At 33.4% G+C, this 23975-nt stretch overlaps 1 protein-coding gene across 4 annotated transcripts in view; it reads left to right on the top strand.

Moving 5' to 3' along the window:
• The window catches only part of PCNX2 (pecanex 2), a 357972-nt gene that overhangs the window by 20934 nt on the left and 313063 nt on the right, over window positions 1-23975 (top strand). For all 4 annotated transcript variants that reach the window (XM_031966919.1, XM_031966916.1, XM_031966917.1 and 1 more), the window contains exons 2-5: window positions 5344-5549; window positions 6295-6415; window positions 7753-7789; window positions 17759-19057. In XM_031966919.1, coding sequence (XP_031822779.1) covers window positions 5344-5549; window positions 6295-6415; window positions 7753-7789; window positions 17759-19057 — 1663 coding nt within the window. The remainder of the gene's footprint in view (window positions 1-5343; window positions 5550-6294; window positions 6416-7752; window positions 7790-17758; window positions 19058-23975) is intronic.

Genomic DNA, 23975 nt, shown 5'->3' with positions numbered 1-23975 from the left:
TATATCTTTTATTAATGGCTTGATTCATGTGCCCTTTCCTTTCCTGTCCTTTATTTTTTAATGGCTTTTCCTGGCATCTTAATTCCAGTAGAATATGCATTCAATGTTGCCATATCTAGTGCTGTGGCCATTTAAACTGAATACTCTCTAATGAGAGGCAGTTAAATGATACAATATTTAGAGCATTGATCCTGAAGTCAGGAAGATCTGAGTTCAAATCCAGCCTCAGTTAGTGAACTGTGTGTCCCTGGACAAGTCACTTAACTTTGGTCTGCCCAGTTTCCTACCTGTAAAATGGAGATAACACTTATTTTACATGGTTGTTAAAGTGAGGATCAAATGAAATAATATTTGTAAAATATATAGCACAAGGCTTGGCATACAGTAGGCACTTAATAAATGCTTTTTAAGTGGAAAGAAAAATGAGAGTTAAGACAAAAATTTGCAAAATGTCTGTCTGATTCATCAAAATTTCATCACCCTATAGTTACATGTCAATGTCCATCTCTACTACTCTTAGCTATCCCAGGATTTATCTACTGCTCCACAATTGAGAATACTGGCCAGACAGTTACTTGTTTCAGTAAATTTAGTAGAAGTCACTTCAATTAAAGTCATTAAAAAAAAGACTAAAGAAAGTAAAATTTTTGGAGGTTCCTTCTAATAAAGAAAGAGAAGCATTTATAGGCATGCTCTTTACTAACATATCACTGCTCTGTAAGCTAGGAAACTGCTCAATAGAGAACAATTACTCAATCAACTCACTGTAATATAGAGATGACCCTGGGCTTTTGAAAACTGTGATACCATAGCAGACCCTGTGACTGCTATTGCGTGGGAAAAGTTTACATGTAGGCCAAGAAGATGGACTGCATAACTAGTTTAGTTTCAAGAGTCTCATTTCTGAACTGATTAATGGGTGGTGATTTTTTATGTACAGCAACTATAAAAAAAACACTAAGTCTTGCAGTCTACTTCAGTGATATAAAGCACCCCAAACACACATAATCTTCTCTACCCTGGTTTTCTTTCTTGTATGAAAGCAAGCCCCTGACTCCCAAGTTTCCAGATGTTTCACTAGAATATCCACTGAGAAAGCTTCAAAAAATAATCCTATATGCACTCCCAGAAAGCCTTCAAGTCCAGCACATAGAAACTGGGGAGCAGATTTGGGTGGAGAGATAGAGGTAAAATAATATTATACCCAACTCTCTAAAGTTCCTTAAGTGAACAAATACAGAGTTACTTGCAAAAATAAAGTAACACTAAACAAAAATGCATTCTGAACCCTAGAAGAAATCAGAGCAGATCTTTGAAATGGCAAAGGATCCTCATTCTCCTTAAGTGATCTCCAATTATTGACAAACATCATTTTCTGTGTCATTGTATGTATGTTGCCATCATATTTGTTTTTAGAAAACACAAAAAGGGACATCTTTATATGTAGAACTTTCAAACGAAGTTTTTTGAGTGTCTTAAAATCATAGGGTCATATAGTAAGAGCAAGAAGGAACTCCCTCATATTTTAGTTCACAATAATGAAGCTCATGGAGGAGGTCAAATAACTTGTTCAACATCAGACCATTAATAAATTGTTGAGTTGGCATTTGAACCTAGTCCTCATGTCAAATCTTATGTTCTTTTCCCTGTACCACAAAATCCTTAACTAAAAATGCAAATGTAGATTATAATCTAACTAGAATTTCTTTATATTCATGATTAACTTGCCTGGACATCATAAGAAAAGAGAGAAATTTCATGTTGTTTTTTCAGATAATTTGGCACTTACCCCCTTATTTGGACCCCCTGTTTTATTTGAACTGTTGTTGGTCGAAATGTTTCTAAAATGCATCACATACTTCTCTTCCAGTGTGAAAGTTACTAAGCATAGTTTAACTTTTTGGTAATAATTTTGCATTATCATTTCTAAGCTCATACATCATGTTACAATATGATGATGACTTCTGGGGCTTTGGGGGCTTATGAAAATTCCCTTAGAGGTATTTGGTTTTGTTTTTTGCCTTCATCAAACTATTACTTGAGAGTTTTTGCTCTGATCAGTCTTCCAAAATAATTCAATGTCTTAAAACTTGCGGCTTCTGATTTTTGTATTGAGGAACAAGATAAGCATATTTATTAAAATGGAACTATCTGAAGTTAGAATAAATTGGTTCTGAGTGAAGGCCCTGAGTGGCTTTTCTTTGAGTAAATGAAGCATTGGGATTTTACAAGCATTTTGCAAATTCATGTTCTCTTTGTGAGTTTTTTCTTTCTTTGTCTCTACTTCTTGCTTATGTTCCAGATATCTTACCTCTGATTAATGAACATTATATAGATTCTGACATTTGAGAAGGTAATCTAGAAGGTCATATTTTCCTGTCTTTGCTTACTATTTTGGGAAATACTAATGTGGTTTTGTGATTTCATCAATTTTCAGTATTCCCACCAAAAATAAAAATGCCTATCCATCCTATGCTATTCTTTTCTGTATCAGGCCATAATTTTGGCACAAGGCTTTTACCCAATGTGCTGGAAGCTTTCACTGTTTTTCCTCCAGCATTTTGAAGGTGCCATTGGAACACTCTGAAAATCCACATTATCCCTTGCTATGTGACAAGCTCATATTCTTCTCCTACCATGAATTCTTGGATATCATCGCTTATTCCTGTTCTTCTTTGAAATTCCTCCTTGTTCATATGTTACCACCCACTCATTCCATATGGGCCTTTCCATTGTCTTCTGGGTGGTGTATATTTTTACTTTTTTGGAAACATCAATAGTCTATGCCCTGATGCCATTTAGTAACATTGATAATGTTAATATTAAAAATATGGGGACTTGGAGATAGTAAAGAACTTTACATTTTCCTGAAAACAATCTTGACCACTATCTTTTTCCTCTTCAATTCTGAGCCTGTTTATTATCCATCTAATTTAATTATCTTCATCATGATTGTTTTGCCATACCAGTACATAATGGAGACAATCTGCAAGAGTAGAAAAAAATCCTAGCTCTGTAGTTAGAAGAGCTGAGTCAAAGTCTTGTATTTGATGTTTTTATCTATGTATCCTTGGGCCTTACTTCATCAGGAAAACAAAGGGAGCAGGTTTTCATGATTTCTTAAGTCTTTTCTAGTTCTATAACATATGATATTTATGATATCTTACTTGTTGGGCTTTTTATTATAAGCTGTATAAATATAAAGATCCATGAATATCTTCACATGCCCCAGTATTTACATTTTTGGAAAGTGCAACTGAAGCAGCACTACCACCAATTTGTAATTCCTATCTTCTCCAACTTCTTTCCTACCATTAACTTCTATTTTTAATTTATTTTATTTTATTTTTAATAGCCTTTTATTTACAAATTATATGTATGGGTAACTTTACAGAATTGACAATTGCCAAATCTCTTGTTCCAATTTTTCCCTTCCTTCCCCCCACTCCCTCCCCGAGATGGCAGGATGACCAGTAGATGTTAAATATATTAAAATATAAACTAGATACACGATAAGTATACATGACCAAACTGTTAACTACCATTAACTTCTACAACTCTGTTGAAAGTCTCTTTATATAATATGTTTATAATATAATATATATGTTATATATATGTTATATAATATGTGGCTGAGAAAAAGACTCCATTTACCACCAAACTACATGGTATCAACAGTCCTTCCTATTATCTATCTCAACAATATATATACCCCTGAATCTCTTATGTTATTTCACCAAAAGTCAAGTTTTCTTGGAAATAATTAGGGACGTTAGCTGGATATACCTGTAAGGCATTTGTCTTGTGTGTGTCTAAACCTGCTCTCGTATCTTTGAGGAAGGAGGAAAAGAAGTTGATCCAAACTATGCAAAATCATAGGAAATCTTCTCTTAATGGAACATAATGTACAGAACACTGAATATCAATTATTTTCATTAGGATTTTCCTAAGGGTGATAGTACTCTCTTTGGTGTCAAAGAAGTCTAAGTGGTAGCATGAAAACTAATATAGTTTAAGAACAGGGATAAGAATGAAGTTGTTATAGGTTCCTTCCCCATCTTTAATTACTCTATAAATAATATTTCCCCCTCAATCTGCATCCTCTGATGCCATTTGAGTGGATGTTTCTCCATAAAATGAAATATCTCAACACATCAATAGAAAAATATACAGACTTTGCTATAGAATAAAGTCGACAGTGTATTCAGATTTTTAATGTGTGATTAAATAAGTTGCATAGCTTATTCTTAAGGAGTTTGCAAGTTATATTTCATTGCGGGTTGTCTTGTGTTTCTCTCCTTTTCTCTTTTCCTCCTCTTTCCCTCCTCTCCTATTTTTCTGTATATATACATTTATACTATATATGTATATATTTACATATATGTATATGTCAGAGAGTAGATACATATAAAACTGGAGAGGGGATGAATGATAGTGAGTAGGCACTAGAAATTTTTGGCGAGTTACAATGGCCTCCAGATCTCTACTTAAACCCTTCTCCAAGCATTTCAGATTATATAAGTAATAAAAAATTTCCTACCCCTTATCCTCTTGTACAAAAAGTAATTCATTCTTTTGCTTATTTAACAAGTTAACAAAGTTGATTTCTACTCCATGAAAAGCTGTGTCAATTTTGTCTGCAAATCAAATGTTATTCATCAATCTAGTGAATATTATCTCTATACCAAGGGATGATGAGCAGTATCCTGCTAGCCTAAGAAGCAGAATCCTTGAATTTTATTCCTGACCCTACCATAAACCACCATTTAGACAATGGAGATGAACTCTTGGGGTTCCAGTTTCTTCATATGAAAAAAAGAGAGTTGGATTATAGGATCGCTAAGGTTTCTTCCAATTCTATCTTTAACCATCTAACAACCTGGCTAAAATCTCTCATCTTCATAAATAGCTAATTTTTTATTTTTAGAAAGCTGCTGGAGTCTTCTTTTTCTGTATTTTTTGTTTTTCTGACTGCCAGGAAAAGTCACCAAGTTTGAGATTCTATTTAATTCTAACTATGTAATCAGATTTAGAAATACTTCTAGACTTGTTTTCATAGGGTGATATAGCCATCACCAAGTATCCAGACTGCTGGTGATTGACTTTTCCATACATAGCTAGACTGGATCTTAAAAAATAGGCCCTGCTTGTTGTTAGGACCCTATATTCTAACATATTAGATGCTTTTTTAGAGCAAAGAGCATATAAAACAATTAGATAGGATTTGATATATCAATGTTGCTGGTTAGAAATTGAAATAGGAAAGAATTTTATCAGACTGTAAATTAATAATGGTAGTGAGGGCATATCAAATTTGAATCTATCCTATTTTTTCTTCTTTAGGCTTTCCCTCCAAATGAAATCACCATCTTTATTTACTGCAGTTCTGTGACCATATTTTTCACAGTAATAAAGTTGATCAGTTATCGTCTGCATCTTATGTTTGATGAAGGAGAAGTGATTCAGCAAAGGAGCTCCTTAAATACTGAAAGACAGAGTAAAGATAAAGAGGCTAATAGTGAAAATATAATTCATCACAAGAGTCCAAGGTAATTATAGCAACTTATGGAATCATTATATAATAGAATATGTTTATTTTGATAGTTTCATTTTTCCTTATCCATTGATTCAGATTTGTAAATCTATGCTCAGTGAGCAGATGAACATGTATTTACATATATCTTTTGTTAATTATATAAGTAATTACATATCTCATGCTTAGAGATGTAATAAGTATGTGTAATTCTATATAATATATATATAAATATATATATATATATATCCCTCTTGTTTTTTCCAAGAAAATCATGTAAATATAAAGCATCTTTTCAGCAAGTGAGCATAATTATTTTTTAAGTTTTTTTTAATTTTCAAAACATATGCATAGAAAATTTTCAACATTCAACCTTTTATTGCAAAATTGTTCCACATTTTTTCTCACTCCCTTCCCCCATCTCCTCCAATCCAAGTAATCCAATATATGTTAAATTTGTGCAATTGTTCTATACATATTTCCACAGCTATAGCATGATTATTTTTGAAAAGGCTTAGAATTTGATCTAAAAATTGGTCATGACTAACAGACTATTTACTTTGGAATCATTACTTTTCTAATTCAGTGCTTTTAATTTGCCTTGGAATTTTAAAGAATAAGAACAAAATACCTATGTGTGTTTATGTATGTTGACAAAATAGATAGGAAGGAAGTGGTTTTATTATAGCACCATGAAAACTATAATGGTTTCCTTAGCAGTATCTGCTTTAATTTTTTTTCTCTTCCTGTTTCTGCATCAGCAATAATAGACAGACCAATAATGGGAAAGTGGAAGAGGTTAATCGAAATCTCTCTACCCCTCCACTTCACTGTAGCTCAAGAGGACACAGCATAAATTCCCATCATTCTTCTGGCCTACTGGTTAGTGTTTTCTTTTACTATATAATTGTTCTCACTTTATTTCAGAGTTCATTTTCATCTTTTAACAAAACTATAGTTTTGAAATTAATGCCATTTGTTGTTGTTCTGTGGGTACTTATTTGTATTCATTTGAAGATGGAAGCATCTGTCTGTTAAACAGAAGAGAGCCCACATAGCCATTAATGTAAGACTTGAAGTTAGGAAGACAAATTTAAATGCCCTCAACAATTACAATGAACCTTTTCACAAATATAAAATTTTATATATAAAATATAAAATGGTAATATTGTTAGCGATGGTAATTACCTCTCAGGGTTACTGTGAGGTTCAAATATGATCATGTCTGTAAAACATTTTGCAAATTTCCTAGTAGTGTATTTGGTTGGAACAAGTGATGAGAGGCAAAGTAGTAGCTCTGGTAGTTACAATGTCCTGTGTTCAAATCCTGCCTCTGACATATATTGACTATATAATCCTGGAGAAGTCATTAAAAAACTCTAAATGTCCCAACTGACACTGAAAACAAGTTGCAGAACAGTATGCACTGGTGGAAAGAATTTCCTAATTCAAGGCTTTCCTACATCCATGAAATCATGGGTCTAGACTGAAAAAATACATAGAAGCCAAATATTATTATTGTTGTTGTTATTGTTATTATCTAATAACATGGCTTTTTTGCCTTGTAAAGAGAGGAAATAGATCTTCAGGGAATTCTACACATAATTTAAATTGTTAGTCATGGTCTCTCAGGTCTCTTTAAATTCACTTCTTACTATAAATGTAAAATATCCCCAAATTCCTAAGTTTAAAACTGCACTAAGATTTGGAGAATACATTCTTCATTTTCTTCTATGCTCTCTTAGTGATCTCAACTTTGACAAGAAAAACTTATCTTTAATCCTTCACATTCCTCTATCTCATAATCATCAATTATGCAATTCCTATTATTTAGAATACCTCCTTTACTTCTTTCCATAGAGTGTATTCCTTCTTTCCTTCAAAATCTTACAATTTACATTCTTTCAAAAATAACTCTTGGTTCTCATTCCTGAAAATCACTCTGTATATTTCTGTCCTATCCTTTTTCCTTCTCACTTCTTAAAATAATTTGTGCATGCCTCTATATTTGTACAGCTATAATTAATTTTGCAGATATGAATATATCTGTGATAATCATGCTTTGCCCATTGGATCATAAACTTAATGACAGGGACTATACTGTCATCCCCATAAAGCACTTTGCAAACTCACATAGCAAATGGCATCTGCATAATAAATGACTTGTAAGCTCTGGTAAAAATATATTCAATTTAATTTTTTTCATTTTCTTTGTATAGGAATTGCGAGCACAAGAGACAGTTGAAGATCTGAAAGGTAAAGTGTCTTTATTGTCCACAGTAACAGCAGATAAATAAATTAAGCAGTGACTATATGCTAGATATTGTGTTAAGCACTGAGGATATTAATATAATGATTAAAAGAAGACAGACACTATCTTCAAGCAATTTATATTTTAATGGAAGAAGAAAATATAACTGTAAGTCACAAGAAAATAGGACTGGAAAAGAGGGAGGAAGAGATACTCCTGTAGAACGAGGCATGCTGCAAAATCCTGAAAATCAGGAGGAAAGTCAGGAGAGGCATGAGTTCAATGGTGAATAATTATTTTTGCTCTTTTAAAAAATAAGTGTTATTCTGTTTAAGGACAGCTGGGTGACAGTGGATAGACTTCTGAATCTGGAGTCAAAAAGATTCATCTTCTTGAATTTAAATCTAGCTTCACACACTTACTAGTGGTGTGACTCTGGGCAAGTTACTTAACCCTCTTTGCCTCAGTTTCCTCATCATTCAAATGAGCTGGAGAAAGAAGTGGCAAATCACTCCAGTATCTTTGCCAAGAAAACCCCATATAGGGTTACAAAGAGTCTGACACAAATGAAATGACTGAACAAACAACAAAAGTTCAATTTCAACCTTGCCCACCTGAAATTATATATCATGTTAAAGCTTCAACTTTGTTTAAATTATTAAATTCACTGGTCAAAATTATTGCCTCACAAACACTGTCCAATGGCAAATGAAAACAAAGTCACTAAGTCAGTGATATCAAGTATCTCTTTTTTGGGATATCTACTTTAAAAATTAGTGACACAAATTATATAGCATCCTGGTTAGTTGGTTTTTATTTTTTCCATTTAAAATTTTAATAATATTTTATTTTTCCAAATACATACAAAGATAGTTTTCAACATTCACATTTGTAAAACCTTGTGCTCCAAATTTTTATTCCTCTCTATCCCCCTCCCCAAAACAGCAAGCAATGTCATATAGGTTAAATACGTGCAATTCTTCTAAACATATCCCCATGTTTATCATACTGTACAAGAATAGTTCATTATTTAAAGTTGCTACTTCAAGCTATCTCTGAAGACTTCCCTTATTTAAAAAATTTGCATAAAAATTTCTTAACCTTCCTAATGTTATTACCTTTGAAACACCAACTATTCACCTAAACTCTATATCATTTGTTCCCAAGTATTTAGCAATTTATAAATAGTCTTTATTTACGTGGTGGATTTTTTCACTAATCTGAAGCAATGAACACTAACTTACACTGTACATTTGTCTTTTCAAAATAAGAGGGATGCTTATTCACAAATTAAGATGGCTTTGTGCGGTTGAATGAATTTTACATGGTAGCACTAGCAAGTGAGCAAATAAACATGATTGGATGGGATAACTATTATAGTACAATACAGTTCATTTGGTACAATGTAATGATTTAAAATAAAATAAAAGATTTGTAATATTTCTACAGTGATACTCCAACCTTGGGGGTTTTTCTGGGAGGAAAATGGTACAACTAGCTGTATGTGATTTGAAAGTTTCATGTTTGTGGATTGGCTCATATTAAGCCAAGCTTGAGTTTTTCTAAACTTCATTGCTATGACCATGAGTTTTGCTGAAGAGCAGCATACAATAAAAATAAAAATTACTTAGGAGTAAAATTGTTGTGGAAAGAGAAAGAGTTCTCATTCTGAATAAATGATCAAATTTGATTTAGCTATGCTACTGTGATTATGTACCTAACTGATATCTGTATCCAACTGGTGTTTACAACTTTTTGATTCAGCATTGTGTTGAATGTCCAGGTGTTATAGGTATTCAAAGTTTATGCCTGTGGATCAAGTAATAAAACTTGTTATTTTACTAATGTTTAAAAATAGCATTACTACTTTTAAGAGTTTATTCTGTCTTCATTTCTGAAAAAGTAGTTTATTTCACTTTAAATTCATTCTCAAATGTCCCTATACTAACTGATAAGAAATTCTTTCTACTACCAGAGACATGTTGTTTTTTTGTTTTTTTTTTTTTAACATGACTTCCTTTTCTGTGATATAAATATGTGAGCAGCATGATACAGATTAAGATTCAGGAGTCACTTCCCTCTTTATATATTACTAGGAAAGATTTTTATTTGTATGTAGTTCTTCTCAAGTAAATTTAAGAGTAAAGTTTGAATATTTTTTGGATTTTAAATCCACAGATAAAGTTTAAAATAAACCCACATTTTGCTCCTTATCTTTATATTTATAGGACAGACTCATCAGCTTACAGTGATTTTTAAAATAACTCTTAAAATAAAATTCTTAAAATAAGTCTGCCATGGAACACTGTAGTCTGTTAAGGTGGAAGATCTTATTCCAAAATGACTGCAAATACATTCATTCAACAGTTTCCTTGTAATATCCTTAAGTATAGCTGCATAAAAAGAGAATAAATTCAGTGGGACCTATCAGTCTATTGATCTTGGGGAAGGAGTGAGATTCTCATGTCATCATTACAAATAAAACATTAGCATGTGGGTACATTGCTTGGTGGTGTGATTGAATTCATCCAAGTCAACTATGTTGTTCCCAACAGAAAACAGAAAGGCAATTAATAGCAGTATTTAAGAATAGCAGCTTATATGCTATTATATTATTTTAAAATGATTGTTACAAATATATTTCTTAAAGTCAACCAAATTGGAATTGTGTTCAACAGTCATTGCAGAACTATTTAATGAGCCCATTCTATGTATCCAACCTATTTTGAACCCTGGGATGATTGAAAAGTAATATAAAATAATTAGTATACTATTGTAGTTAGGGAGATAAGAAATAGTTATGTATTGTCCCCGTGTACTAGTCTCCCCATGGTGCATGTTATTTGACATCACAATTCCTGGGTTCAATTCTGATTCAATCACATGCTCTCTAAATATTTGGCCTTAGGCAAACCACCATGTAGGTTCTTAGAACCCCAGTTTTTCATCTAAAAATGAATGGAGGAGTTGTAAAATGACATGACCACTAAGAACTTTTGAAGCAATTATTTGTACAAAGAAATAATTCAAGAAGCGTCACAAAGCAGCATATAATAAAAGACAAATCAATAGACATTTATCTATCCCCCACCATGTGCAATACTCTTTTCTGAGTCTTGTTCTATTCTTTCTATATATTCTCTTATTGTTTTATTTCATCAACTTCCACAGATTTTGCTATTATCTCCTTTTATATGATTCTCAAATATCTATGTGTGCATGTGTGAGTGTGTACATATGTGTTGTGTGTGTTCCTAATCTCTCTGCTGAAATTCAGTCTTGCAACTCCAATTGACTTTTGGATATTTCATATTGAATATCCCATAGGCACTTCAGATTTATATCTAAAAAAAATTCACATTTTCCCCCAAAACCCATTGCCAATTTCCAGACTTCCCTTTTTCTATCAAGGATAATAATAGTACCTTTTCAGTTAGTCAAGTTCATGACTTTAGTGCTGTCCTTGACTCATCCCTCTCCTTCATGTCACATATTTGGTTAATTGTCAGATTTTGCTATTTTTACCTCTACTTCATTTCTCACATCCCCCTTTTTCTGAATTCACAAAGCCCCCCTGTTTCCTTTCTTTATTATCTGTTACCTAGACAATTGTAGTAGCCTCCTAATTGATGGCCATTTAAAATAAGAATTCTTTCCTTCCTTCTCTCTTTTATTCCTTCCTTCCATCCTGATATTCAATTCCAAGAGTTTCCTATTGATTATAAGATTATAATCTCCTTTGTGTAATTTTTAAAGCTTTTTTACTAGTTGGTCCAAGTCAACATTTTCAACTTTATTACCTTTCTCTCCCCTTTGCACACTCTATGGTCCAGCCAAATTAACCTTTTGATATTCTTTCCATATTCCATATTCTTTTCCTCTACTTGTATACAGTCTATCCCTAATGCCTAGAATATACTCCCATTTCTCAGCCTCTTAAGATAACTTATGTTCCTCATAACTGTTCACAAATACATATATGAAATCAATCCTGATCTTCCTAGCTGTCAGTGCCTTCCTCTTTCCCCAAATTACTTTATAATGCTCTTGTATGTGTTTCATGTTTATGTACCTATTGTCTTCCTTGATAGAAAATAAATTTCTTAAGGTTAAGAAATTTCTTGGTATTTTATTTCCAGGACTAGAACCATGCCTGACAAAAAATATTTATAGTATATAATTCTGATAGACACTTGATAAATGCTTGTTTATTGATTTCTTGAAGACACTGTGCTACCTGTTAGAAAAAGGAAATGACATAACATAGAAGCTGATTTAAAAGAGATTGGAATCTCTTGGGGAAGATAAACTAAATGTAAAAATTAGTCAACAATCAAGAAGCTTCACATATGGTAAAAATGTCAAATGAGTGCTATGACTTTGAAAGCAAGAAAAAAAAACTAGGGTAGTAAGGAAAGTATTCACAGAAGAGTTGGAACTAAAGCAAAGTTTGCATGAAGGACATGATTTGGATGAAATGGGAGAGACTTCAAGGCAAAGAGAATGATATGCCTCTCTTCCCAAATAATTTTGCATTTGCCTCATGTGTACTTATGGGTGTACATATTGTTCCTCTTTAGAATGTCAGCCCCTTCAATGCAAAACTTTTATTTTTGTCTTCCTATCTCCAGTAGGTAGTACAATGTTTGGCATATGGTTGCTCCTTAACATATTTCTTGCTTGCTTGTTTGGTAGCAACCAATGAATCAGTTAACATTTCAGTTAACATTAGAAAGAAGATTACTCGCAGGGAGACTCGTGTGTGATAAATTAGGAAGGAAGGTCGGGTCTGAGTTTGAGAGCCTCAAATGACAACATAGACAATGTTTGTATTTTTTCTGTAAATAAATTGTCATCCATCATAGTATTAAGACATTAAAATAACCAAATTTCCTGCCATGATCCTTCTTTCCAATTCTGTGATGTACTTCTCAGTTGATCAGGTGGCAAAGACTAGGAGTTAGAGAAGGTGGGATCCAGAGATGAGAGAAGCAGAATTCAAAGAGGGGAGAGGATTTACCCTCTTGGACATGCTGTGTTCTGTTTTTGTAAGCTCATTGTAGGATGTGACATCAGTGTCAGATGAATCATTATATTGCTTTCCCAGATTTGCTTTCCCCAGGGAACAAGATCTCTGCTATAGGAGTGGATCCCCTTCTGGGCTGAGCCAGATGCTTATGAGACACAACTGCTGGAGGACTAGGGCCCACATATTTTAATATGTGTTGATAATGTCTAGGCAAACTGACCTTTCTGATGTTGTTCATATATGATACTCCATCTCCTAACTCCAAGGCCTTTGCATCAGCTATTCTCCATACCTGAAATGTACTCTTGTTTTACTTCTATCTTTTAAAATCCCTTGGTTCCTTTGGGACTCAGTCCAAGTTCTATCTTCTGTATGAGGCGTTTCCTGATTCCTTCAACTAATAGGACTTTCCCCTTCAAACACTCTCCCCAAAATAACCATGAATTATCATGCATACATTTTATATTTATCTATATCTCTCTTGAAAAAACATATATTCCTTGAAAGCAGGTCTCTGCATCCCCAGTGCTTTGATAGTGCTGCTAAGCACTTTATAAAGTTTTTTAAATTTATTTATCAATTTAAAATATTGGACATTTTTTAAAAAATAGGAGGAAAGAACATTTTATCTAGAAAGCAGAAGATGAAGTCATCTACAAAAAGAGTGGAGGATGGAAGTGGCATTGGAGGCTTGAGATTATAGACTTGTTGTACTGTTAAAAAAAGTGACAGAGAATCAATTGGGGGGAATAAAATAATTAACTTGAAGCACCAAAGGTCCTGTTGAGATTAAATTTATTAATTTACAGTGGTCTTAGCACAGTTCCATGACTTACTAGAGTAGATTCCACAAAATGCACCTCTGGGGATGATCTAAAATTGAAAAGAATTGAAAAGAAAAGAAAATTATTGAAAGGCAGCGGTTAGTACTTAATTGTACTGTTTAGTTAGAGATTCTTAGTGAATAAATAGTATAAATGAGCATTTATGAAGTATTTTCTATGTGCAAAGCGCTAAGGATCCAATAGCAAAACAAAGCTGTATCTGTTCTTAAAAAACTTATGTTCTAATAATTAGAAACAACATTTATTGGGGTTTGATGGCCAGGGAGGGGTATTTCTGTTTGAAAGTTACAATTTTAGTGAGTAGCACTAGAGGAGTAGATTGACATACTTTTTTCCAATAGCAATAGCTGTAACTAATTTCATTATAGCTCAAGAGTTGAGAAATTCTGAAGAGGGATGAAAGAAGAGAGTGCCCCTGTGGGGACAAAGTTGCTCTGGCAGGGTAGTAAAGAACATGAGTCTAGAGCCTGCCTAAATGCCTTCATGAACTTTCCCACATCCATGCTTTTTCATGCCGTTCCTCATGCTTGAAGTATCTGCTTTGCTCCTCTATACTTAGGGAATTTTTGTCCATTCTTTAAAGAACAATTCAAATCCCATTTCCTAGGTTAAGTCTGGCTCTCACATACAAAGGTGAAAAACAAAGTGCTAATTCACTTTTCTTTTTAAAGAATATTTTACTAATGCCACTTTTTTACATCAGTATCAGGTGTCTATTTTATCCCCAATTAGAACACTTCTTTATTAAAAAAAACAATAAAGCAAAACAAATAAACATAGTCTCATTTTGCATTTATTGTTCAACACCTCTCTTCTGAGACATAGTAGATATATGTCACTATAAAGTCCTCCACAGTTTAATGCACTTTTCATGAAATACTTTACATTTCAATTATCCATTTTTGTGTTTTAGCCAGCTTCTGTACTGTAACCTTCATTAGGCTAGGAACCAAACTTTATTTAAAATCTAAATTTCCCTGGTAGCACCTAGGACCATGCTCTACAGGTAGAAGGTTGCTTAATAAATGTTTAAGTGAATAAATGAAATGATCTGGCTTCAGTTATGGTATAGAGTAATGTTTGAAGGTGGTACTTAAAAGACAATGGCAGAGTTTCACCGTCACTAATCACTGTTTAGACCAGTTGCACTGGGCCATCATTAAAGTATATAGAAGAGAAGACAGGTTGGGACTAGTTTAGAAGGACCTCTAGTTTCTGCACCCATATTGGCTTTTCATAATGATCTTGCATTCTCAGTGATTTTGGGATGACTTCTGGGTATTCATCCCATAAGATTTAAACCACAGAACTTTTATCGTGTGTTGGGGGGGGGAGAGATATTTTCTGTCCTTTCTTTCATTAGTCAATTAGATAAGATTATGTCCTATAATTGTTGTATTTTGTCTCAGATTTTGCTTACCTCAACAAGTCAAGCCAACAAGTAGACAACTTTCTATTAATTATTATTAATAATAACGAAAAGCATTTAATAATAATTAACTTGGGGACAGCTAGCTGGTGCAGTAGATAGAGCACTGAACTTGCTATCAGGAAAACCTCATCTTAAATATGCCTTCAGACCTTTACAATGCCCTGTGGCTCTTAACAGTCCTTTTAACTACTGTCTGCTTCATTTTCTCACCAGTAAAAATAGGATAATGATAGCAGTCAGTACCCATGATAATCAAATGAGATAATATTTGTAAAGCACCTAATATGCTGCCAAACAACACTTATAACATCATCCCATATCTTGCTCAAAATGTATTTCTAAGGTACTTCCCCCTCACATCGAGAGTGTAGTATCAGAAATAGATGAGTAGCTGACAAAAATAATAATAATAAAATTCAGTCTTTGTCCTCTAGGTATTTAAAATCAGAAAAGATTAAGAGAATTTCCTCTTCTTACTGTGCTCAGCACCCAGAATAGTATGTGACACATTATAAGTCCTTAGCAAATGTTTGTTTACTAATTACAAGCTAGTTGGTGATATAAAAACTGATTATAATATCCAATACATGTAAATTCTAAGTAATATCCTACAAATAATAAATGACTTAGAAATGGAGGAGAGAAGTGGAAGAGGGAGAAAGGAATAGGAGAGAGTGAGAGGGTGGAGGGGAGAGAAGAAGAGAGGAAGGAAAGAAGAGGGAGGGAGAGAAAGAGAGGTTGAATTTGTGATGCAGGAAAGTTTTAATGACAGAAGTAGATTGCAGCAGGTGACAGAGAAGTAATGAGGAAAATAAATTCCATAAATAACATGCTCAAAACTATAAAAAGAACAATACATCTGGAGAAGGTGGAAACCTCAGAAGAGCAGTTTGGCTATGGTAGAGAACATATTTAGAGGAGTAGTGGGAGAGAATACTGAAAATAAAGACTGGGACAAAATTATGGAGGACTTTAAATGCTAAATTATGGAGTATGGACTTTATAGGCCATAGGGTGACACTGAAGGGGTTTTTCAGGAGAGAGATATGATGGAATAACTTTTAAGATTAATTCCAAAATCTTAATCTGGAATCAGGGTGCAGGATAAATTCTAAGAGAGATAGCCTAGAGATAATGAGTCTAGTTAGATGACTTTTCATTTTTTTATTGACTGAAATTCAATACCTAGGAAAGCACCTTGCCTATAATATAGAATACTAAAATATTGAATAAAATATAAATATAGATAAAATATAGAATAGTAGAGTGCTGACCGTGGAATCAGGAAATTTGGGTACAAATCTAATTTCTACCATTAGCCAAATGATTATGAGCAAGAGATTTAACCTCACTGAGAGTCAGTTTCTCCATCTCTAAAAGAGAAATAATTCCTGTAGCAGTTTCCAGGGTTATTTTGAAGTTCATATAAGATATAAGATGTATGTAATTACATAATTTATGTGATTTGTTAACTTTTTAAGGTTTTAAAGCCTGTCTCTTGAGTTTTTGTTGTTGATTTTATCAAATGTGATTTAATAAGTATAAAGAATTATAAGTGAATCAACTGATTCATATTGTCAATTCACAAATAATTTAGAGTTGTAAAGATTTGTAGTTATCCCTTCTACCTCATAACTCGCAATCGTGGTTCAATATAACACAAGTCATCATAACAAATTAAATGGGAATTTTTTGGGAGTTTTGCAGATGACATATGAAAACTATCAGGCAAACCATAAAAGATTTAGAAATTCAGAAATGAAAAAAAGGCACAGTATTGCGTAATACTTAACCAAATTTTATATCGAGGTACTGCGAGTATCCCATAAAATAAAAAAAAAATTCAGACTTTTTCTCTTGTAGGAAGGGAGAGCCAAAAAATTTTACATAGATTTTCAAGATCATGGGAGCACCATATTCCTGCCATGTGGAAAGTATAACTGTTCTTAGTTCACAGAGTGGTTAATAAGTTTCCTATGGTTATACAGCAAAACATGAATTTAGGTATTGCTGACTCCATGACTGGCAAAAAAAAATTATGCCTTGTTCGCTGTTCATTTTTTTATTATTATTTATTTCAATTGAACTCATAGTAAAGGGGAAAGAAGCAAAAGAAAAAAAAATCTGGTAAATATAATGAAGGAAGAACCTAAAGTGTGTAGCGAAAGAGATGGAAATCAATGAAGAAATTTAGGATTTATACTTGAGAAATTAGGAGAATGATAACACCATTTATAGTCATAGAATTCTCTATTCAGCAGAAAAACAAACTGGCTTCAGGAGGAAAGGTATAAGTTTGGTTTTAGACAGTTTTTATCAGTAACAAAAATGTGTTTGTTAGCATATGTGAAAGTGCTTTTTATGTTCTATGAAGCATTTATAAAAATGTGCAAGTCATAATTATTCTCCTTCAGATTCAGTCATGAAACAAAAACCAAGTGCCATAAGGTACAAAATTGAATGTCTGGAATGAAATATAAAAAAAGGATATAATTGCAAAACAGTTTCATAATACAGCCTTTTCTTTCCTCCATTTGAAGCTCCTACCTGGCTATGTTGCTGTTCTATTTTTACTTTTTGTTAACATTTGATGCAATGGAATATTATACATTTCAGTGATTTTTCAGTAGATTCTTTCTGCTAGTTAACATGATTTTTTTTATTCCAGGTGTCATTTTATCAGAAGATCAGCCTGTAGCACCAGTATCATCTACCTCACCATGTATCAAGACAGAAAATTTACCTGTCTCTACAGCAAACGTGTCAGATACTGTGACTACAGCAGCAATATCAATGAAACCAGTTACCATGGAAACAGCGATCAATAATGAAATAAGAGAAAAAGGAGAAAAGGTACAGCCTCCTCATCACCATAGATCAGAAGATGTTTTGGTGGGTAAAGATGTGATGAAAAAGTTGCCACATCTCTCTTTATCTCAATGTGATGTACTAGGAACTGGTACTGCTCTCCAGCCCTGGGGTAGTGAGAATTCAGTGCTAATCACAGAGCCTTTCAGCCACCCAAAGGGTTCCCAAAGAGAACAATTACAAAGCAGATCCCCCCAGGACAGCCTGAGCAGTAGCTGTCCTCAATGTAACACCGTCATCAGCAAACAGGCAGAGGAAGAGCCAGTGAACAGTTCCTGTCAAGCAGATCAGTCCCTAAATGAGGAAGCTGACTGTTCAGACAGTGAGGTTGCTATCACTCTTGTTGATAGTTCTCTCCCTGGAGACCCTCTGAGTCTACACGAACCCATTAAAATAGTTATCACAATGAGCAGTACTCCAAACTCTATGAGTGAATTAGAAAGTTCCCTGCATCTGAAGGTTATTGGCACTGAGAAAATGGGAACAAGGTCAGATGCTTACCCACCTGTCACAGGTGTAACCCATCCTCAAAACAATGAGCAGATCAGAATTCCTGTGATCACCTTTGAATTGTCAGAAGATGGTGGAAATAATGCTTGTCCAGAAGTCAGTGAAAGAGAAAAGACTCCAGAGAGATTAATGGTGGACATTTCTTCTAATCCATGCTCTGGCTATGAATCTGGAGAGCTGGACAATGTAGCAAAGGAATGCAATGATACCCCAAATGGTAATTCAGAAACAACTCCTCTGATGGCATCTAATCTGGCCTGTAAAATGGAAGTGGACAAGGAAGGGCAGGACAGTCTTGATCCATCATCTTGTAAAACAGCCCATGAGAAAAGACATGCTCGTGTCCTCAGTGTGGATAGTGGGACAGATGTCCTGTTAAGTAAAACTTCCACAGAACTGCCAAGTGATAAGGAGAAGACATTGCCAACATCTAAATCTGACCTGGAGGCTAAGGAAGGACAAATTCCAAATGAATCCAATTTTCTAGAATTTGTCTCCCTGTTGGAATCTATTAATACTTCCAAGGTGATGGCATCGAATCCATCCAGCATTACAACAGAGCTGATCAAAGAAAAAGGAATCATTGGAGGTATGAGTCATGTTTAGCTTTGTTTAGATTTAAAGATGGCAAGGAGATAGATTGTTTACTACTTGCCTCTTCCCAGTGAAAATTTGCTAAATAAGACATGGGCATTCTGAAACCTTTTGCTATTAAGATTTATAATGAAAGTTTCTAATATTTGAATGATGAAATATATCTGGGTGTTTTTTTAAATGCTGACCTTTCAGTTACTTTGTTATTTTAATGATATTGGGGCTAATCTTGGGTGAGGGAAAATTTTTTTTTATAAAATTCTGGTACATATATTATTAATATTTGTTATAAGAGCACTTTCAAGGAGACATTCCTAAAGATGGAAAATGATAAACAGATATTTTTTCATTTGAAGAGCAAATGTGTTTTATAAAAATCTACTATAAATATAATGTTGATTCTATTTTCCTGTGGTTTCCTTTATGAGATTAGGAATCTGTTCACCACTTACAAAAGTATCACAAATCACATTATGGATCTTTTATAAGGAAGAGATCATGAATTCACTTGACAAATGGACAAGCTAATCTACTGGACCCCCAACTTCCAATTCTATACAATTAAGGAATTGGACTAGATTATCTTTAAATCCTTTCCAAATTCTGAAGTGATTTTTAGATGCCTAGAAGACATTGAAGCCTTGACTAAGATGCTGGTCAATCCTAGTATAATAGAATCCAGAAATTGAAAGGGATCAGAGAGGTCATCTAGTCCAACTTCTTCTGCTCTTTACATTTATCCTAAGAAATTCCAAAAAATTATTTAGTATCATTCCAGCATTAGAGTGTTTTTCTTAACTTCTCTATTATAATCAGGTTGGCCCTGTCTCTATACCTGCAAAACTGCCCCTCCCTCATTTTCTTTAATCATTTCTAATAGAATTCAATTGCTGCTGCATTTTTCTTGGGAGGTTGGGTTGAAACAGATCAATGAAGGTACAAAGACTTGTGAAATAGTTGAAAGAGAGTGTTTTACATGAGAAGCAGGAAGAAGGATCAAAATCACAACTGGTTAGATCCATGGCAAGACTGAGGCAACAGGATCAGTTTGGGTAGCTGACCCAAGTGGCATCTCAAAGGGGATCAAGATGATGAATTAGTGAATGAGAAAAAGTGAGTATAGAATTAAAAAGCTGGAGAAAGACTTGGAGCAGAAGCAGACTAGAGTCCCAGATGACACCAAAAAAAAAAAAAAAAAAAAAAAAAAAAACTTCTTGTGAAAGAAGTTTTCAGTGAATTTCATTCTTTGCATAGGATGACTTAGATATTCCCTGGCCAAATCCACCTTTGCAGTTCTTCCTAGTCTTACAACAGTGCCGCTCCCTTGGGTTAGTGACTGCATCTCCACATGTCCAAGAACCTTTGATGTCTGTTTCATGTAGACAGGATATTTATAGCCTTTTGATGGCCTACAAACTTCTGGGGGTTTTGGTTTCTCCACTGATTAGGAAGCTAATTCCTCTAGGTTTTCAAGATCTTCTTTACTGGATTCTTCTTTTAGTTGGGGCTAGTGTCCTGAAAGCTAGACATTTAATTTGGAACAATTACTATTAATAATTTCATAAACTCAATTTCATAATTTGAGTGTGCTAGACTTTTTCCTGATAAAGCTTTCAGTTATTTTGTCCCATAAATTCCATTTTGTATTTATATACATGTGTGTATATATGTATTTGAATATATATATATATATATATCCAAAATGAAAAAAAAAAGGTTAGAATGAGAGCAGAAAGGAAACATGTTCTTAGGAAGGGAAATGGGTCAAATTGTGCTTATTAGGTTCCAAAAATTTCATTAGTTCTTTCTTTGCATCAACAAAATTCTGGAGAAAATGATGACAATAAACATCCCTGGAAAAAAGACTATACTGTACTTCATATTGCCAAATTCATCTGAAATTTTCATTCATATAAAACAAACATTTATTAGAAAGTGTGAGTTATGTGTAAGGCACCATCATTTGTATTCAGGATACACAAGCTAAAACCTAAACTTTCTTTGTTGTCAAGGAATTTACTTCTATTTATTTTCTCTTGCTCAGTTCTGATTGTTTTAGGTTTTAGGGATATGAAAAGCCATGTTCCAGAAGAGCAAATGTGCTGAACTTGCAGATTCTGAGTCATGAAGAAGTTGAAATATTTTTATTAACACCCAGTGAGACAGTGCTACAAGCACATTGAGTAGGGGTTCATATATGTGTTGTAAATTTATATTTACTTCACTTGTATATTTAGGATTATGACTTTTTATATGGTATTGATCTTTTTCTATTTATCATTGCATTTTGTCAAAGTATTATTTGAAAAGAAGTATTAAACTCAAAAAAGTGGCAGATGAAATCTAAACTTTTTATGTTGGGCTGATTCTAATGGGTATTTGCAAGAATATTTTGAGGATATTTATTGTCATAGAAAAGCTAAGACAAATAATCATTCTCTAGTCAAAGTGACATTTGGAGATAAATCTAAGTCATCAACACATTGAAAGTATGCAATAAAGGAAGTCTGATTTACCCACCACTGGGAAGTAACTGGTCAAGAACTTAAACCCAGTTCACTGGGCTTTCCCAATGAGACATCTTGAAAGGAACTTCAGTGTTTTCAATCAATTAATATTTATTAAGCATCTACTACATTACAGACATTTTGCTAAATATCACAGATACAAAAAGAAGCAAAAGGCAGTCTTTGTCTTCAGGGGGCTCATAATTTAATTAGAGAGAAGACAAATATATTCAAACAAGCTATATAATCAATGGAGAAAAAGCATCAGAATTACTAGAAAATGGGAAAGATTTCCTATAAAAGATGAGATTTCAGTTGGGACTTAAAGGAAACCAGAGAAACCAGTAAGCAGAGATGGGAGTTGGAGCATTCCAGCTACAGAAGGTCGCCAAAGAAATTACTTAAAGCTAAGAGATAGAGTGACTTATTTGCAAAATAGCCAGGAGACCAGTGTCATGGGATTGAGGAATATGTGGAAGAGAATAACATATGCAGAGATAGTATAGGGTTACGTAGGGGAAAGCAGAGAGAGATGAAAAACCAATAGATTATGTTCAGACAAGGGGATTCCAGAATTCTTGAATGTAGAGGTGTTATACTTGTGGATAATGATAAGACCCAGGGATGACCATCTTTGTGATTGGCTGAAGAACAGTAGAGCAATAGGTCATGGAAAATGAATAGGATATCTTCGAATTTTCATTCACCATCACATCACTTAAGTAATAAATTGCCAAATATTATTGTTTCTACTTTCATAGTAGATTTTGCATATGTGCCTTCCTCAAAATTCACACAGCTACCTTCTTATTTTATTTAAACCAGATCATCCCAGTATCAGAATTATTACAGATTTCTAATTGATCTCCTTGCCTCAACTAATTCTCTACCCAAGCAATCCCCAACAGAGATGTCAAAAGTATTTTCCTTAAGTATATATCTGTCCATGTCACTTTGTTGTTGTTAGTCATTTCATTCATATTTGAACTTGTGATTGCTTTTGGGTTTTTTCCTTGACAAAGATAATGGAATAGAAAGCCATTTTTTTTTCTCTAACTCATCTTACAGATGAGGACATTAATGCAAAAAAGTTTAAAGAACTTGCCCAGGATAAAACAGCTACTAAGTGAGGCCAAATTTGAACTTGGGAAGTCAATTTCTTAATCTGATGCTTAGCATTATGTCCACTGCATCATCTAACTTCCAATCACTTCAAAAACACTTCAAAAAAAAATCTAATAGCTTCCTATTGTTTCTAAGATTAAATGTAAACTTCTTTGGTTCATATTTAAAGTCCATCATAAGTTGCCTTCAATATACCTTTCCAGTCTCATTATACATCCCTCCTCTTCCTGAATTCATGTATGTGTGTATATGTATATATATATATATATATATATATATATATATATGTATATATATATATTAGAGAAAGAGACTTATTTGATATCCTGAAACATTGTTAAAGTTGTTAACTATTTCAAATGGTATTTTAGTTGATTCTCTAGAATTCTCTTAAGTATGCTATCATATCATCTTCAAAGAGTGACAATTTTGTTTCTTCATTGCCTAATCTAATTCCTTCAATTTCTTTTTCTTCTCTGATTGCTAAAACTAACATTTCTAGCATAACAGTGAATAATAGTGGTAATGATGGGCAAACCTGCTTCATTCCTAATCTTATTAGGAAGACTTCTAACTTATTCCCATTACAAATAATGTTTGCTATTTTAAAAAATTATTTTGCCTTTATTTGACTGATTCTTGATTTCTCAAAGCGTCATTAGCTTCTACTTGCTCAATTTTAAAATATCCTAAGGCTTAAGTACTTCTCTGTCTGCATCCAATAAATTTTGATACATTGTTTCATTATTGTCATTCTCTTCAATGAAATTATTGATTTTTTCTAGTATTTGTTGTTTGACCCACTTATTCTTTAGGATTGGATTATTTCATTTCTGATTGATTTTTAATCTATGTTTCCATGTCCTTTTATTACATGTAATTTTTATTGCAATATGATCTTCAAAGGATGCATTTAATATTTCTGCCTTTTCAGTTTAATTGTGAGGTTTTTATGCCCTAATACATGCCAATTTTTTGTAGGTGCCTTGTACCATTGAGAAAATGGAAAATTTCTTTCTATCCCAATTCAATATTTTCTCCAGAGGCTTATAATGGCTAAAGTTTCTAAAATTCTATTTGCATACTTAATTTTGTTATTCCCTCTTTTAGCTGAATCTATTGAGAGTAAGGTTCAAAGAATTTTCTTCTTTCCCTCTAGTGTAGTAGATTTCTCATGTCTCTTCATCTGATATAATTTAAATCATTCTGGCTCCCCCTTTTCTCTTCTCTTAGCACAATCCTGTTTCACTCCTTAATTGATTTGTTTTATCATCATGGGAA

Source organism: Sarcophilus harrisii, chromosome 4, assembly GCF_902635505.1.
Source record: "Sarcophilus harrisii chromosome 4, mSarHar1.11, whole genome shotgun sequence".
Classification (NCBI taxonomy): domain Eukaryota; kingdom Metazoa; phylum Chordata; class Mammalia; order Dasyuromorphia; family Dasyuridae; genus Sarcophilus; species Sarcophilus harrisii.
The sequence above is the reverse complement of the archived record's forward strand: the minus strand, read 5'-3'. Positions and strand labels throughout refer to the sequence as shown.